Below are 19,741 nucleotides of genomic sequence, written 5' to 3' on the forward strand. Positions count from 1 at the left end.
AAAATCTTGTTAGATGCATTCTCCACCTCCCTAGATTAGACATGTCCCCCCCTTCGCAAATAGTATACTTTAAAATCTAAAAGAGGAGTCAAGGTATTCAGATGCCCCCCTCCCTGTCAATAAAGGCCTAGCTACTCCACTGTTTTTTTATTGTCCCCTAATCTCAAATTTTAGTCCTGAAAATATTGTCAAGTAAATAAATAAACGATTCAAAAAAATAATACAGGGAGCTTTATAATTCTCTAAATTTGATCTTGAAAGCTATTATAATATGCAAGCTAACAGGCTATAACTATGACTAATATATTTAATTGTAATAATGAACAATATAAAGGTATTGTTCTAACTTTGATAACAGACCAACTATAAATATTCTACATATACAACAACAAATACTTTCAATATTAAAACTCAAATCTTAATCATTTTGAAAAATTGAGAGTGAAAAAGCTTGTTATAGAAAATGACAATAGCTTTAATAATGAACTAGGTATTGTCCTATATAAGACCAACTAGTATACTTTATAACTGTCATATAAATAGTCTATATAAAACAACAAATATTTTAAATAATTAATATAAAGATAACATACCTGAGGCAGGACACCACTGATAGGGGCAAGTTTAGGGGGTACACGTTCTACATCCTCGTATAAGGGGGGTGGGGGTGGTATATCCATGATATATTGTACGTTACACTGTCTAATTACATCTCTACCTGTACTCACAGAGTTATTATGAATAGAGTTATTATTCATCGTGACTGATGGTGATCGGGTTTTCCGTCGAGCTTGACTCACTAGACTATAGTTAGAATATCCAGACTGGGAATGAGGCACTCCAATATTGACATCTTTCACCGAGGAATGATCGGAATAGAGAGAACTGGAACTCATCGTTCTCGAATTTTGTATCTGAACATTGTTAGTTTTGGTACGTGGTGAAATTAATGAATAATCAGCGTTCGGATCATCGTCTTGTATCGGGTTGAAAATGTATTTGACTTCATGTGAATATGTGGAATATTGTGAAAGAGGACTATATACACCTCCATGACGAGAGAGTTCATGGTCGTCAGGGTAGAAGACGTCTGATGAAGAGTTATTCTGACTCGCCATGGTTACTTCTTAATTCATTTCTGAAAGTAGAAAAATATAACATTATTAACAAGCTGCAACATTTTTTCTTTTTGTATATTGAAATATTTGTCTAGATAAATAATATATAAAATGTAGTTTAACATCCACAGATAATGGAAGACGGAATAAACGTAGGTCATGGTGAACTAAAAACTCGGCCAAGGGTGGTGAAATTGAAAGGGGTGGAAAACAGAGGAACATTTGACACTCAATTGCTGAATTACATCTTCTTTTTTTTTTTTACTGGCTGGTCAAGTTAAAATCCCTAGACAGTCACACATTACATATTACAGATGGGGTCTAATTCTTATTTTTCAGAAATTTTTTCCCTTTAATCTTAACCATGCATAATTAACTTTCTAATAATTCTAATCTTTTACACCTTGTTTTAACATGAGTCTATACTTTGTGACCTAGGCCAGTGCTTTTATGAGACTACGTTCTAACACAATGTATAACAGTAAGAATAAGTTTATGCTGGCAAAATTTCCCTCATTGCACACTGCATGGCTTTCCCCATCTCCATTAGCCCATTCAGTTGCAGACAATAGGTTGTAAAAAATCAATATTTTCATTTCATTTTTACCAGAAGAAAATAATGAATGGTGATTTGGTTAATTATTGAAATAATAGAAATAAAATCAATCAATAAAAATATAACATGAGTCAGTTCTGGAGGAAATATATTTCAGGTGTGACGAGAAGATTTAAAGATACATCAAATTAGACATATAGATAATATCTAATATCATTTTTAATACACGATTATTGTTAAACAATCTTCATTCTATTACATCAACCAATCAACAAGGTTCAACTGTTACATACATTACAACAGATATCAAGTTAAGGGGGGAGAAAGAAAAGAAAGAAACAAACAACTATATTTTACAAGGATAACAACTTAGGTTCACAGTTAAGGATCCTTTCTACCAGCTGATCCTTGACCAGACCTCTTGGCATTGATCTTTCCCGGATTATCTATACCCATTTACAGCTGGGTTGACTGGAATTATGAGTGAAGTTGACTTATTCAAGGTCATCAGACTGATCGAGAATTGAACCCAGCAATTCGCTCAATGTAACCAAGCAAATGACGTCATATTAGGAACCAACGTTTTAACCGACTGTGTTATAGAACCTCACAAATACACCAGACTATAAAGTTCACTATTTAACAGTTTCAACAATGAATAATGAAATAACTGATCTGAGTCAGTGAAATTGTGAAAACGGGAGTAAATTCAAATGCTGAAATGACTGAAATGAAACTGAAATGAAACTGAAATGAAACTGAAATGAAACTGAAACTGAAATTCTCCTATAATATCTACAATCATTGAAAACTAACAAAATTGTGGTAATGCACCTTTAAACTGGTAATAACTAAACGAAAAGATAACAAATCCAATATGGTCCCTTTAAATATTGAGTCAATAAAAACATGATTTTACTGGTTTGAAATGAATAATATGAAATATGGTGATGTATGTATGTAATCTATGAGTAAGAGGGAAATACCTACATGACTCTATCATCACTACCAGTCAATTATATATAATCCCTGTTCAATATACACCAGACAAATCAATATAATTAACATAATCAATTAGTGCAAATATTAGATCTACGCCATTAATTGCCAGAGCAAATTGACATTGCAAAAACCCTTTAACATAAACCAACCATTTTATACTCTTAATATAAAAAACATTAGATAACGATAATCATTTTATCTAATGATGTTCTTTGTGTTGAAACATTAAGTGTTTAATATTATATTAAAGATCTGTGTTTAGTCTATAATATTATCTTATCTTGTGTCTTATGACTGAATGATAATTGTCCTGACGGAAAAGACAATTAAAATATTTAGATAGAATAGTACCTTTTACATTTTTTACCAAAACCTTTAACAAATAAGACTGGTGTTGGTGTTGTTTGACGTCAAAATAATTTCATTTAATATTTTAAAAGCTGGATTATATCTCAGTAAAATCTTGTGAAGCAGACGACCCCTGATTGTTGTTACATTCTAAATCTAATAATGTAATAAACCTAACTGTATCCACCAATAAACTTTCTCACACTATCAGCATGAAATTAATTCATCATTTAACCAATTCCACATGTCTGGTAACCTAGTTTTAAAGTCTGACACAAAATAAAATTAACATCTGCAGCTGATGATGAAATTTTAAACTTTTTTTATATTTTTATGACTCATATCATGTAAGCAACATTTTACACCATTTCTGGTGAGAGGCACAGAAAATTTGGAAAAATAAACTGAGGCCCAGTGTGGAGACCTAGTGAGGCCCAGTGTGGAGATCCAGTGAGGCCCAGTGTGGAGATCCAGTGAGGCCCAGTGTGGAGATCCAGTGAGGCCCAGTGTGGAGATCCAGTGAGGCCCAGTGTGGAGACCCAGTGAGGCCCAGTGTGGAGACCTAGTGAGGCCCAGTGTGGAGACCCAGTGAGGCCCAGTGTGGAGACCCAGTGTGCTACAGATCATAGTTGGTAATATAAAACAGTCTCCACAAGACAGTTGGAAATTGGAGTAGAAGGCTACTATGACACTTTCATTACACATTGAATGGTGTTGTCTGACTTCACAATCAGGAGTAGAAAAGCAATTCTATTCATATTTGTCAATATCCAACTATTGAAGAGAGTTTTCTACACTTTTTATGTATTTGGACACTGATACAATCAATTTGCACCATTCCAATTTTCAATCAGACGTCTGTGGTTCCTGCAATTCCACTTAAACTAAGTGATTGATGATATTACTAATTGCGAAGGGCTGTATGTGATAAAGCATTTTTTTTTATTAGTGACGTCATCAAACACTTATTTTTTGTGGTATTGTATGAACTACAGACGTCTGATTAAAAATTGATGCTATCAGTGTTCCCGATACACATTATAATTTCAGAGACCTCTTTACAATCCCTTTAACGCAAATTAATATCTTTCAAATTAATTACCTCAGGTAATTACAATAATCACTAATTACAGACTATCAGACTATCAGGATTAATGGCACTGTGATGGAATTTCTGTTAATTTGATGCCAATGATGATAATCATGAATTGTCCATATTGTTAATGAGTTTCAGTCTTTGATTACAATCAGTGAATGACATGAACATACTTTATTCCTAACTGATCTGTACTTGTCTTTCCTAGTTCAGTCCTCTCGACCGTGTTGTTAGTGAGATAAGACATGCTCTCCATGTAAAAAATATGTATCAGATGATCAAAACACTAAAATCATCTTGCATTTCATAAAAATGACAAGATTGTCTGGCAAATTATTCATATAAAATACATTGCTTAGTAATTTTGCTTTATTTCAGACTTGCCATCAACATTAACTAAAATAAAGATATGTTATTTAGATATTGATCACCTATTTAAAATGGTGTCTCTTTGTCACTTGATTATCATTGTATTTTAAAACTAACTAACACTATATAATATAATAACATGTAACTTCAATCTTCTAATAATCTTCTTAAAATACAACATTTACCTTCCCCAATCTTGGTGGACTAAAGTTCAAAGTCATAATCTAAACTGATGACTTGAAACTTAATCTTTCAAATTATACCCTGCCAATAGCTGTCATTGTTTAAACAGAGAAATAAAGGTAATAAAATTTATAGATGACAATTGTTCAGATTATTATATAGAAAGAACAATCAGTAATTGTTTTCACACTTGACTTCAGCCCCTTTTACACCAGGCCATTCTGTTCTCCACTTGAACGTTTACATTACCCAAAATTCATCTATTCCGTCTTGAGAACTGTTCTGAGAACGGATAAATTATGTAATGTAAAAGGGGTTTATAAGAGTTTCAAGTTAAAAGGGTTTTTAGTGTTTCGTAATCGAGTCAAAATTCTTCTAGAAATTACAGGAACCACAGTTGGACAAGAACCATGATTACAGTAGGAGCTATTTTTCAATATTGACATCATAATCTGTTTTTTTCTGGGATCACTCGAACTACAATTGATCAAGAATGTAACAAATAAGAGCTATATATATAATTGATATACATACACAGGCTAGAAAATCTTAGCTCTTACTGGGTTTCAAGCCATAGTGTTTACAAACCTATCATTTTGCCAGATGCCAAGATCAAACCCTTGACCCTTAGTTATCAAGCAGAAAGACAACTTTGTTCCTTTTGGAATTAATGCAATAAAACTTGGTAGGTGATTTCAAATGTTTGTCAAGCATAAAACACAATTTCAAAGCCTGTCAGATGTGAATCACAATTCACAACATTTCAAAGTCTGTCTGTTTAAATTTTAAACACTTTCACAATCTACAGACGAACAATGCAGTGAAGTAATATCATGAATGATTGACAAATTTCTGGAAAATTGTCAAACTGTGGACGTGAGAAATGCCAAGAATGTCGAAGTTGGACGAATTTGGACGAAGTTAAAGGCGATTCATTGAGTACAAAACAGTCCCATTACTGACCTTTCTGTATCCTGAACAAACACAGAGTTAAACCATCAAGTTGGCTTACAACACTCAGTCTGTGTGTAATATTTCTACATTTATTCTAGGATTACTTCAGCTATTTTTAAAGAATGATAAATTCAGCCTTGACATTTTCTACATAGAAACTAAAGTCATGTAGTCCTCAAGAATTCAGATCAAAAAACTTCAAGTGATCTATTCCTTTAAATATTGATACTCAATTTTCCTGATATTGGCTTTAAAAGTTGAATAACTAGATTAAGTTACCTGTATTCATTTTTAATCCCAACTTTGCTAAACAAACCATGCAACAAAATTGAACTACATTGTGTTAAAATAACATACAAGATACAGTAATATTCCCATCGTATTGGAGAACAGCAGACTGTCTATATTCCCAACCAGCCAGCTAGCCAGGCTGACAGTTAATAAAATATTAAACATGAAATAGAGTAGACCACCCTTGAACTTTCCCTGTTTAGATTGAGAATCTAGAAACAGCTGGTACTAGTTCCCTAAAGTAGAATGTTAGATACCATGTTAAATGTTACAGTATATACTTCAATATATCAACTGGTCTGGTCGTTGACAGACAGTTGTGGCACGACGGGGGTTGGGGTATATGGGGGGCATTTACTGTGCTAGAAAAATTGTACCCCCACTTCAATTCTTACATATCTAAAAATATAGTTTTTTATACGTTTTTGTCTCAAAATATCTGTCAAAATGAACCAAATCAATTCTTTCTTTAAAATATCTACTTTGGGAGAAACTTCTCAGACATCTTGCTGCTGCATTTTGAATTTTAATTTTGACAAATGTCCCCCATTAAGTCAATCTTCCCCCTTTTTGTACCCCAAGTCCTGGGAGGCTGGGGCCACCACTGGTTACTAATCTAAATACCAAATAAAACATATAAGCTAAGTGGACTCTCCAAAAGGGATGCCAAAATACCAAATAAACATATGTGGACTCTCTGAAAGAGTTAGACCTGTGAAATAAACAATATAAACTATGTGATCTCTCTGAAAACAATGCCCTCCAATGAATAAACAATAAGCATGTCCAGTTAAAGAAGAACATGGCACGTTACCAACCTCCATTTTATCAAATATTTTCTATCCATGATCATCATAGCATAATGGATATTTTACTACGAGTGGAAGCGAGATCACAATCTAATACTATTACAGGTCACTTTTCCATGAGAAAATACACAAATTCAAAAATAATAGTTTTTCTTTCTTCGGCACCTGATAACTTTCTTTCTTTCTTCACAGGATAAAAATCTGACAAAATACCATTAAAATGAATCAAGAAAAACACTCCCTAATCCAACCTGCGATGTAATCCAATATAACCAAAGTGATAGCAATATAGTAATAATCCTGACTGGTTATGGAGACCCAACTTATAGATCTTAATCAGATTAACGAGGTAACACGTTCAGATATCAACTCCAGTTATGAACTAGAATTTACTTCTCTACTCAAACTAAAAATAAAATATAAGTGTTTATTTTCTGCTCTAGTTTTGACTAATAAAGACAGATCAGGTAAAATAGCAACCAAGATAGATCTCTACAAATTTAAAGAGAATGAGAAATGATTTTCTTACAAAAATATTACATCATTTATGATAACTTTTAGTTACTTAGCATATTTCATACCATTGTAAGACATATTTTTTCCAAGCACCTGTCTTTGATAACTGGCAACACCTGTATATTTTGCATGTTTGACCTAATACAGGCATTACAAATAAGGTAAGGTTTACATTATAGACAATGAAACTATGCAAACCTGAAAAAACTTTCTGTTTGAGAATCAAGTGTGAAAACTGGCTGAGTAAAACAAATGAAAGCATCCAAATCACAGAAAAAGAATGGAAATGTTAAAGTAGTGTTTAATATAAGGGATACAATGTCTGGTGTGGGTATATTGGTACAGTAGCTAATAGTTGAAGCAAATCGTGTCCGGACCCGTACCCTATATATTCACTTCTTGTATTTTCTACTGTATCGATCTTCCCGCACTGTACACCATACATCGGACATTATCTATTCTCACCTTAACCCTTAAGAAAACACAGATAAAGAGCATGGTGAATGATAGTGTTAGGGTGTATTGAGACGAGTTGTGTTATAGTACTTGGTTGTATCAAAGTATGGTGAATGATAGTGTTATAGTACTTGGTTGTATTAAAGTATGGTGAATGATAGTGTTATAGTACTTGGTTGTATTAAAGTATGGTGAATGATAGTGTTATAGTACTTGGTTGTATTAAAGTAGAGTGAATGATAGTGTTATAGTACTTGGTTGTATTAAAGTAGAGTGATACACACATGATGATAGTAGAGAGTCAAGTTCAGTGAAGAGAAACAAAATAAACAACTTGTAAATCAGTTCCAATTGGTATACTTCTTTTTACTAGTAGATACTAGTTTTACCTTCACCTAGTAAATAGATCAGAATAAATAAACCAAGTACTAAGGATCCAAACCATGAAACGAAACCAGAAATCCATAACAACATATTGGTGGTGGCAGCTAATGAACTTTTCGCATATATTATTAGTGAGCAAGTATTTCATAATGAAAAGTGGTATCACACCCATCAGTTCCACTTCTAAGTTACTGGTTCTAATTTTACAGTTCCACTCTACATGCTACTTATCATCCACTCAACAGACACAATCTAATATTTCATATAGTTATAGAGAGAAGTTGATTGTAAAGAGGTTTTCTAAATTTTTAAATTTACATCGATACATGCTATTAGCATTTTCTAATAATATCATGTTAATTCAATATTCAAAGTTATTTTTTTAAGATTATTAACATCATAATTATTGGGTTTATTTTAACAGTTTATCATGATATTTATCATAAACCTGGTATATCAAGTGTTTACAGATTAACTGTTTTGTTGTATTCACACACAGTCTTAATTTACACAAATATTCTCTAATCTGAACCCATCCATCTTTCTCACCTACTTGACAAACAGTGACAGGATTATTTTGGGAGGTCAACAAAGGTCGACTGATTTGGTTTAATAGTTGTATATAACAGGCGTCTTGTTCACTAATCCTAAGTTAAGATGGTTTTAAAGAGATTGTAAAGAGGTACTCTAAACTTTTGATATGTATCAGGGGCACTGATAGCATCGATATGCACCATTTCAATTTTCAATCAGACGTCTGCGGTTTCTGCAATTTGATGACATCACTATCTCAAAGGACCTTATATGATGCAAGCAGATTTTGATAGTGACATCCTACCACCCCCTGGCCGACTGACCCTACCCCCTGGACTGCCCCTACCCCCTGGACAGCAGACCAGTATAAAACATATATTGATCTATGTATTATAATAGAGACTATATGTTAATAAGATTAATATGACAGGTATATAGTAATAGGCTAATATATACTCTTTAATCTTCAACGCTTCACTTGGTCTACCTTCGTCAAATATAATATTAATAGGGTTTGGAGAAAGTTTTCTAGCCTTTAGTACATGTCGAAAACTTTAAGTTTTTCACCCTCGTCTTTTCTGTGCTATAAGTTTAAAGGGTAAAGTTTTTCTTACCAATGTAGCCTACAAATAAAATCCTTTTAGCCTAGTAACTTCACCACTCACTAATCACTATAGGCCTAGAGTGTCATATCCTGTCTTATATCAAAACTGTTCACAGTTATAGGGCCTAAAAAACTTATTTCCAGACAAACAGTACAGTTAATATAGAATCACATTTTTCTTAATATTTCATTGTTTATATAACCACACAGTTATAGAATACTATAACAGACATATTCAATTCACCATAAAACATCAACCATCACAGTTAAACTAAATTATAAATCCCACACTCACAGATAAAGATCACAGAACAGGAAGACCCACCACAAGCCTCTTAATGTCCTGACAGCTAGCCTATTAAAGATAGGTAGGGAACACTAGAGGTACAAGCCCACTGGTGTAACAGACAGCTAGCCTAGTAGAGTTAGATAGGGCCCACTAGAGGTACAAGCTATACCTGTGTAATATTGTACTATAAGAGTATAATATAACAGGTAAATACCTTCTATTGAACTCAACTCACCTGTATCTTGTACAGATTATAATAGAGAGGTTTAAATTATCACTTTTATATCTCTTTAACAACTAGTGACAGACTTTCTTACTTATTACACTCATAGACCATTGTATTAGGTGCTATACTTCAAATACCTCATAGGTCTTATGTGAGAATATACTCTCCTGTAGTAGCACTGGCCAAGGTCATGGAAATGGCTGCCCTATAGCAGTATTTTGTAAACCAGGATTTATGTGGTTTGCTGTGATATTGTCTGTTTACAATGCTGGAATTTCAACAATAACAAAATCTGAGTAATAAATTCCACTATAAATTTTGTGAATGTTTGTTTACAAAGTGTCGAACTTCTTCTGAGCACTTTTTGTATTTTGACTTCTTAGTTCAAACAAAAATGACTTGGATGTTTTCCAAATTAAAAATCATGTCAAGAAAATCAGTAGAAACTACTTCTTCTTCTTGATTCTTCTTTTGAAATATCCTCAACATTGTAAAATGTCGAAAATCATTTCCAAACAGAAACACAAACATCAAAGAATTTCTTAACTAAATCTTAAACCTTCTGCCAAATAAAACTAGAAAATATCTGACTAAGTTTTTAAAAACTAAATCCAAATTCAACAAAATTTGTTTCAAACTTCCTCGAAATGCAGGTGTCTAAAACACGATTTGGAAATAGAACGTGTTTAAAATGCAAGAGAGATTAACGTTATGTCAGCGTTTGACATAATCAAGATTACAAGGTATGCAGTGTTTAAACAGCGTTAAGGTGAATTCAATAAAACTTGTATCTCACATTGTAAAATCAATCTGTTATCAATTTAATAGGCTGTATGCATCTTTCTTATTATTAAAAAAACGATTTTTAAGATAAGATTAAAGACACATTTCTTTGTAAAAATTTTATTATCAAAGGGCCTCATTTCTGCAGAATGTCTTTTAGTATTCATCATTTTCATTATTAAAAACATTGGAAATTTATATTAAAAGATTTCTAAAATACTCTACAATAATATTTGATCTATAGTTTTCAATGATTTGAATACCTAATTTTTCTAACCTACTAAACAATTCAGACTGTCTCTTTAACTTCAAAATGTCCACAAAGAAAGAAAATATAATATTCATACTGATATCGTTTCAGACAGTTCATTTTCAGGATCAACATTCCAGAACCTTTACCTGGAATCCCAAGTCATGATAACAAGTCACCAAGTGTGTTCTGACAACAAGTCCAGATAATTTGATGCTGAAAAAACAAATGACTATCCGTCAAAAGATGAGACAGTGTACACTGGGCTTTAAATTAATATTAATCTCTAGATATTGTCAACATGGGGAAGATAATCATCAGTCAAATATAGTGTTATCTAAAACAGAGTAGAGATAATCTGATAAACAATCATAACATGTCTTGAAAGCTTTAAGCCTCAGAAAGTAAACTACACCTCCTTGGGCTTTTGAAACCATCCAAATCTACTAGCCAAGCCAAGGCCAATACTTCCTTAACTTCACATTTGACATAAATGAGCACTAAATTAAGATAATAATTGGTAAAAGTACCTATGACTTCATTACAAATTCTTTTTCAAAAACATTGTTTGTCTTTTGCGTCTTCTCAAGATCAGTTAGACATGGGATGTGAAAACTCATAGGTCTGAAGGTTTATCGCTGCTCATTCCAACACTGCGGTTTATTACACCAACCCTCTTCATTGATGGGTACATTTTCTACATTACACCAACCCTCTCCTGCTATGTTAGATCAGACAGAAATAATAGACATCTATTATCAGTTTGACACAATACACTGGCTCATGGCCAAATTCTCACAACAAAATGGCTACTGGACCAGATAATAGACTAACAAAGTACTGCAGTTATTTTAAGATTAAAATAACAAGATGAATCAAGAGTCTGGACAAAAGATCTGTGAATCAAAGAAACAAATAAAATTGATTGATCTTCCAGTTTGTGAGATTAAAACAGCTTTGTTTTAGATTTGACGTCTGTTTCAAGATTTGAACCATCAACAAATTATAAAATTGCAGAACTGAAATGATAGGATAGTAAATTGAAATAACAAAATTCTAATCAACCAAAAAATAACAACAGTTACAAAATGGTCATCTGTTATTTGGATTTATGATTTCAAGAATAAGGTCTTCGGTTTTAATGCGCCATCCAGTGGCAAATTTAGGGGGAGGGTCATTGAGCCATGGTCCTCCCCTCAGGTCTGTGAAACCCTCTAGATGCACAAAATTCATCACAGGCTCTCTGAATTCCGTTGGCTTCTAGGGGCCTCTGGCAGACCAATTCAGTGACACAATCTCTCAGTCAGATGCTAAAATAGCATATTTATTTGGGTGAGTTACTTTAAATACCATCATAAAACAGATTTATCTATAATTTGATAAAATAAAAACACAACCGAGACTGTAGACAAAAATAGAACACCATCTTGATTTATAAACAACTTGGTTTCTCTACTTATTATTGGAATTATGATATATAAGTGTTATAACTTATCCAATGTCTGCATCATGCCTCTATAATTTCTAAGCAAGCACACGGTCAACCAACTTGTGAATTTATTTTCAAAGTTAATGATCTAAACCTACTGGATATTTTATTGAAGTGTGTTATACCATAATATATTCTATATTCCCTTGTGTTTTCTGTTCTGCTCTCTAAATGGCGTTCAAATCTGAAATTACATTTTCTGATTGTTTTTGATCAAAACTCATTGCTGGCGAAATTCAGACTAATTACTAATTCAACAAATCACAAAAACTAATTAGCTTTAATAAGCTCGTAAGACTTCCTCCCAAGATTTTATTGAATTTTGAACATTGTGTCTGAGGATGCTAGCCAGGCAAGGTATGTTTACTCTTCCAGAAAACCTCTCACCACTCTGCTACTGGGTTTTCCAGCTCATTGGTGAAGCACCGACCCCAATAAAAGCAAACTCACACAATTCATCAGGTAATTCAAGATGTCTATCTTTCTTTCTTCATTAACCTTACCTTATTTTAGAACTCCATCTTGTTATTCTAGCTGCAATCTAATTATCTGATATCAAATATCACTTTCTTTAAAATGGCAGAGTTTAATAATTAATTATTCATCGTTACGCAGCCATAAAACTTGTGAAGCAGTGAGTCTTAACAGATCCCCTTTCATTAACTGCAATCCATAGTCTCTACTTGTGACCTAGGCTAGTGCTTCTATTAGAGATTATTTCTTATAACACCTAATACTTATGACCTAGGCCAGTGCTTGTATAAGAGAGTATTTCTTATAACACCTAATACTTGTGACCTAGGCCAGTGCTTGTATAAGAGAGTATTTCTTATAACACCTAATACTTGTGACCTAGGCCAGTGCTTGTATAAGAGAGTATTTCTTATAACACCTAATACTTGTGACCTAGGCCAGTGCTTGTATAAGAGAGTATTACTGAATAATCATATTTAAGGCAACATAAGCAGAAAGTCTTTAGACCAAATAATATCTCTGACAGAACAGTTTAACCAGACGAACAAAAGATATATCAGATTGCATGCCCTTTTTCTTTTTGATAGCTTTCTTTAAGGGTTTGAATTTATGTACGATTATGTCTATGACACTTTATGTGGAGGCTTCTCCACTTTTCATTTGAATGGAGTTTCCCCTATTACCTTTCTGCCCCAACTTCTGCTGATGAAGATAGACAACGCCATGCAGTGTGTGAAATTTTGCCAGGATAGCTGCATTAACCTGCACTTGTTAGAGGCAAAAAACTAAATATTATAAATTTAATAAACTATAGTTGTAATTTAGAGTAAATATTATAAATTATAGAAATAAGGTGAACTATGTGAAATAATGAGGTAGAAATTTCTGGCAGGATTTCAAATGAACCTGTTTACAGTCTATATCATACTAAATTTAACTTTTTAACTAGAGAGTATCACGATTCAATCATGGCAGCAGGAGATAGGAAGAAATTTTTAATGATAGGCTGAGGTGAATGGATAGTAAGCTTAACACGATCAGGGGCAATAACTGCACTGCAAATTGTAAAGTAAAGCTGGCTGTGCTTTTCCATTGAGTAAAGTGAAAGTTGCTTTAATCTAGCTTTTATTTGGACACAATAAATTGTCGAACCCAAAAACAGAAGTTTTAAGTTCACGAATCATAAAGGTTTGGTAATATGCCCAGTGGTTTAAAGCCGGTTTTTTCCTCAGTGGAATCACGACAACAGACTGGAGTATTTGCAGGATTTGAGTTTCAACACACAATACCTTCTTCTTATCAATTAGTAGATGGGATAGTGATTCACTTAATCCAAATAGCTTTGTATGAGCCATTGAATGGAATTACAAGAAAAACAACATATTGGTGAAACATTAGTATCTGCTATATCCTATATGATACATGATGTATTGAAGGAGGTTAAACAAGATAATATTACATCACACATACCATCAACAGACACCATCCCTTGTCTTAATCAAACATATATAATCACACATAATAGATTAACACTCAAAATGCCTGGGGGAAAGGGGGGTGGGGGGCATCTACCCTCCTTTGTTTAACTTTAAACTAGTATATAGAAATAGGAAATAATGTAAATGCCTGGTGGTGAACATCTATATTACCGTTATTTTCATTCATAGAACCATGGCACATACTGTGTCTGACCCCCTTTTTCTGCCCCTCACCCCCTAATTTTGTCAACATCGAAATATTCCACCCCGTAACCTGTATTTTCATTAACAAAACTGTCCCTGAAAGTCGATGATATCTAGATTTGTACCAATCACTTATCCAACCCTTGTGATTCGATAGTCGATTTGAGTTTCTAGTAAATGATCATATGATTAACCCTCTCCATGCTAACATCATCAAGTTATAAAGTATTAGTGCAATGTTGTGTTTCGTAAGTCAACTTGGCTGGGCAGTAATAAGAAACCAAACCTGGTGATTTTGACTTTGAAAAGAGCTGATGCACCAATTGTCCGGAAGATAATCACCGACTTAACCCCCTCCCTGCCATCAACATTAAGTTATAAAGTACTAAACACTCCTGTAATTTTAATGGCAGTTATAGGGTTAATGTTATTTAATGAGAGATTGAAACCTATTAAAGAATGTTAGCCAGTGACCTCTAGAGGGTTAATATTATTATACCGTGTCCTATGTAATGAAGGTACATTACACGAAGAAATCTGAGAGAAAATGTACTATTTGATGGGAATGTTCCCAAAGAAGGGAATTTGGTTTCGTTAAGGTACCATTACAACCGACTCGACTATATGCTACAAACCTTATTATTTTGGTTTGGTTTTTGTTGGATTTATTTTTGCGATTGGGTTTTGTCTCAAGAGCTTTTGACATGGTCCAAAAAAAAACCACAGACACAGATATTTTTGTACTGTAAAGGGGATTAAGGGCTGGAAAACATATTTAGAATTTGTTGGATATTCTAGTTGTTTATATGGTAGGGAGTAAAACCAACATCTTAAATAGTAACCACAATGTTTAAAATATTTTGTGATTTTACTACAAATAACCACAAGTAAAAAATCCTTTCAATCACTAGTCACCGACAGACTCCCCACTGGGCCAGAGACAAATTGTCTGTTGTGGGGAGCCATGTACTTTTTTTTGCTTGACTGACCACTATATTAAATGGCTAATTTAGGGGTCAATGTTCTTTAAGATGTGGTCAGTGTAATGTCTTAGGGATTTGGTGAACCCAAACAATGAGATGGCTCAGTTGGTGTGCTTGGATTGTCCTTGGGCAGTAGAAGTGTGTTTGGATTGTTGTCTGCTAGGGTAGTAGAATAGCTCAATTGCTAGCAAGTTGGATTGTCTCTGCTAGGGCAGTAGAATAGCTCAATTGGTATTGAGTTGGATTGTCGTCTGCTAGGGCTCAATTGTTAGCAAGTTCGATTGTCGTCTGCTACGACAGTGGGAATGCTCAGTCAGTAGCAAGTTGGATTGTGGTCTGCTAGAACAGTGGGATAGCTCAGACAGTAGCAAAGTAGATTGATGTCTGCTACAGCAGTGAGAAAAATTTCTAAATTCCAAAGAAGAAGACATACTCAGGAGTTGCTGATATGGTATTGAATTGAAATGTTTATCATACAGGAAATTACATAATTATCTTTATTTCTTTGAAATCCTTGCACTGGGAAATTAATTATTCACTGTTTAATTAAAAGATAATTAGGCCTCTTAATATCAGTCATTAATTACCCCATCTATTACCTATCATTGATAGATATTATTACTTTCAATAGGTATAATTAATATACTCTATGACATCTAACACTTCACTGTCACCTGTGTAACATGTTTATTGTCATTATACTCTGACCTTGACACCTGTTATGACATCATGTTGTTAGGTATGACATCATCAGGTCAGTTATGACATCATATTGTCTAGGATGACATCACCATGGTTCAATGACCAGCTGACAGACTTCCTTTGCCTTTTTCTGTGAAAGTTCACATTTATTAACTGTTCTTGTACATATCATAATTCACAAGGATCAACCAGCTGGTCCTTTGCCATATTTTTGGCATTGATCTTTCCTAGATTATCAGCACCCATTTACAGCTGTGCCAACTAGACTAATAAGGCAAGATCACTTATTCAATGTCACCAGACTGTCTGGCTTTCTGACAGAGATCAGAACCCAAGACCACCATTTGTTTGATGCTGCCAAGTAAATGCCAAGTAAATGACCACCATTGTTCAACATGAAATGACATCATATAAAGAACCAATACTCTAACCCACTCCTCTCTAGGAGCAATCAATCATCACCAAGAATTTGAGAATTTAGTAAGCAACCGACACAATAGGAGCAAACAAGATTTGATTTGAACTCATTGTCACTACAAACCCCACCCCCCCTACTGTTATCATGTTATCTTGAGGAAACTAGGTAAGCAGATCATTGAACAGGATCAAAGACAATTTGAACCTGTTGTCCCTACCAGCCCCACCCTAATGTTATCATGTTATCTTGAGGAAACTAGGTAAGCAGATCATTGAACAGGATCAAAGACAATTTGAGCCTGTTGTCCCTACCAGCCCCACCCTACTGTTATCATGTTATCTATAGGAAACTTGTATGATAAGACAACAGGAAGAGTGTTATAATCTACTGAACTAAGCTGATCTCTTGTTTACTCCATGTCACATAAAAAAAATTTCTGCTTCCGATTTTAGACATAGTAGTTTTCAACATTATTTCCTCGTATCTCACCCTTTTTTCTACCATTTTCCTACTGATGGTTAAAATAATGCTCAATACTGGGTCATTCTTTGTTTCATGCATCTCAAAAAGTAACTAAGACACAGGCATTTATTGTCTATTCTTTTTTTTATTTCCAACTGTCGAGGGATCTTTAACGTGCACAGTCTGTAGCAATCAACTGATCTCTTGTTTACTCTATGTAATTCAAAAAAATTAACATTTTACTACTACTGATCATAGACATAGTATTTCACATAATTTACTGGTATCTCACGCTTTTTCTCACCACTAGACTGAAGCTAAACTATTGATTAACATTGAGCCATTTTGAGGGCACCTGCATCTCAGAAACTCACAATAAAGCACCGATTTAGATCTCAACCAATTACATTCATAACAATGTGCAAAAGTGATTCAGTTTACAAGGCACTACAAACACCCACCCCCCCTCCCTCCATCCTCAAAACTCCTAATTAAGTGTTGAAAGAAACTCTAAAATATTTGATCTATTTCTTTCACTGTCTATTAGTTCCATTGAACTATAACATACCCTATACTCTCTCTCTACCATTCATCCTAATTCAAACAAACAAAGAATGCTGATTGGTCAATTAAAAGGTCAAATTACAAGGTCAAAATAACAGAAATTGTAATGGCAGTTTTCAACCAGGAGTAAAAATAACAAATTAAAGATGGTTTCTATCTGAAACAACCTGAAGTTGAAATTCCTGTCTGTTTCAATTTATTATAGTCTATTTCACATCAATTCTCTGAAACAATGCCATTAACTGTGTTTAGAAAGAAAGAAAGAACTATATTTTACAAGGATTACAACTTAGGTTCACAGTTAAGGATCATTTCTATCAGCTGGTCCTTGGTCAAACTTCTTGGCATTGATCTTTCCTGGATTATCTGTACCCATTTACAGCTGGGTCGACTGTAATTATGGGTGAAGATGACTTATTCAAGGTTATCAGACTATCACACGCTGATCGTGATTGGAACCCACAGACGTCATTTGCTCAGAATAACCAAGCAAATGACGTTATGTAAGGAACCAAAGCTAACACCGACTGTGCTATACAACCTCATCATCTCTATTCTATTTGTTAGCATTGTATAAATATTGCTTTCACTCTAGACTATTAACATTCAAGTAAAATTTAATTCGAATTATTCTAATAGATAAGTAAAATTTATATTCTTCTCTTGTGTCCTTGGCTAGTGTTTCTATGGGAGAGTATCTGATATTGAAGCTGACCAGATAAAAGTGTCAGAACTCAAATGAAATGGAGTTTTACACCCTACATTTTTGCTCCTGATTTATTGATCATTGCCTTCGAAACAAGTAGAATTTAATTATTAAAAACAAGTAGAATTTAATTATTAAAAACAAGTAGAGTTTAATTATTAAAAACAAGTAGAGTTTAATTATTAAAAACAAGTAGAGTTAACAACAAGTAGAGTTTAATTATTAAAAACAAGTAGAGTTTAATTATGAAAAACCAGTAGAGTTTAATTATTAAAAACAAGTAGAGTTTAGTTATTAAAAACAAGTAGAGTTTAATTATTAAAAACAAGTAGAGTTTAATTATGAAAAACAAGTAGAGTTTAATTATTAAAAACAAGTAGAGTTTAATTATTAAAAACAAGTAGAGTTAAAAACAAGTAGAGTTTAATTATTAAAAACAAGTAGAGTTTAATTATTAAAAACAAGTAGAGTTTAATTATTAAAAACAAGTAGAGTTAAAAACAAGTAGAGTTTAATTATTAAAAACAAGTAGAGTTTAATTATTAAAAACAAGTAGAGTTTAATTATTAAAAACAAGTAGAGTTAAAAACAAGTAGAGTTAAAAAGAAGTAGAGTTTAATTATTAAAAACAAGTAGAGTTTAATTATTAAAAACAAGTAGAGTTTAATTATTAAAAACAAGTAGAGTTTAATTATTAAAAACAAGTAGAGTTTAATTATTAAAAACAAGCAGAGTTTAATCATAGTTTAATTATTAAAAACAAGTAGAGTTTAATTATCAAAAACAAGTAGAGTTTACTTATCAAAAACAAGTAGAGTTTAATTATTAAAAACAAGTAGAGTTTAATTATTAAAATCAAGTAGAGTTTAATTATTAAAAACAAGTAGAGTTTAATTATTAAAAACAAGCAGAGTTTTATAGTTTAATTATTAAAAACAAGTAGAGTTTAATCATTAAAAACAAGTAGAGTTTACTTATCAAAAACAAGTAGAGTTTAATTATTAAAAACAAGTAGAGTTTAATTATCAAAAACAAGTAGAGTTTAATTATTAAAAACAAGTAGAGTTTAATTATTAAAAACAAGTAGAGTTTAATTATTAAAAACAAGTAGAGTTTAATTATTAAAAACAAGTAGAGTTTAGTTATTAAAAACAAGTAGAGTTTAATTATTAAAAACAAGTAGAGTTTAATTATGAAAAACAAGTAGAGTTTAATTATTAAAAACAAGTAGAGTTTAATTATTAAAAACAAGTAGAGTTAAAAACAAGTAGAGTTTAATTATTAAAAACAAGTAGAGTTTAATTATTAAAAACAAGTAGAGTTTAATTATTAAAAACAAGTAGAGTTAAAAACAAGTAGAGTTTAATTATTAAAAACAAGTAGAGTTTAATTATTAAAAACAAGTAGAGTTTAATTATTAAAAACAAGTAGAGTTAAAAACAAGTAGAGTTAAAAAGAAGTAGAGTTTAATTATTAAAAACAAGTAGAGTTTA

General features: G+C 32.7%; 1 protein-coding gene across 1 annotated transcript; it reads right to left on the bottom strand.

Moving 5' to 3' along the window:
• Positions 1 to 278: 278 nt before the first annotated feature.
• On the bottom strand, positions 279 to 1,118 carry LOTGIDRAFT_173994 (hypothetical protein; the record flags this gene model as incomplete). The annotated part of the gene is made up of 2 exons (XM_009052023.1): positions 279 to 374; positions 594 to 1,118. 2 exons carry the CDS (start codon positions 1,116 to 1,118, stop codon positions 279 to 281), a joined length of 621 nt encoding a protein of 206 aa, XP_009050271.1.
• Positions 1,119 to 19,741: the final 18,623 nt, after the last annotated feature.

Source organism: Lottia gigantea, assembly GCF_000327385.1.
Source record: "Lottia gigantea unplaced genomic scaffold LOTGIsca_178, whole genome shotgun sequence".
In the NCBI taxonomy this organism is placed as follows: domain Eukaryota; kingdom Metazoa; phylum Mollusca; class Gastropoda; family Lottiidae; genus Lottia; species Lottia gigantea.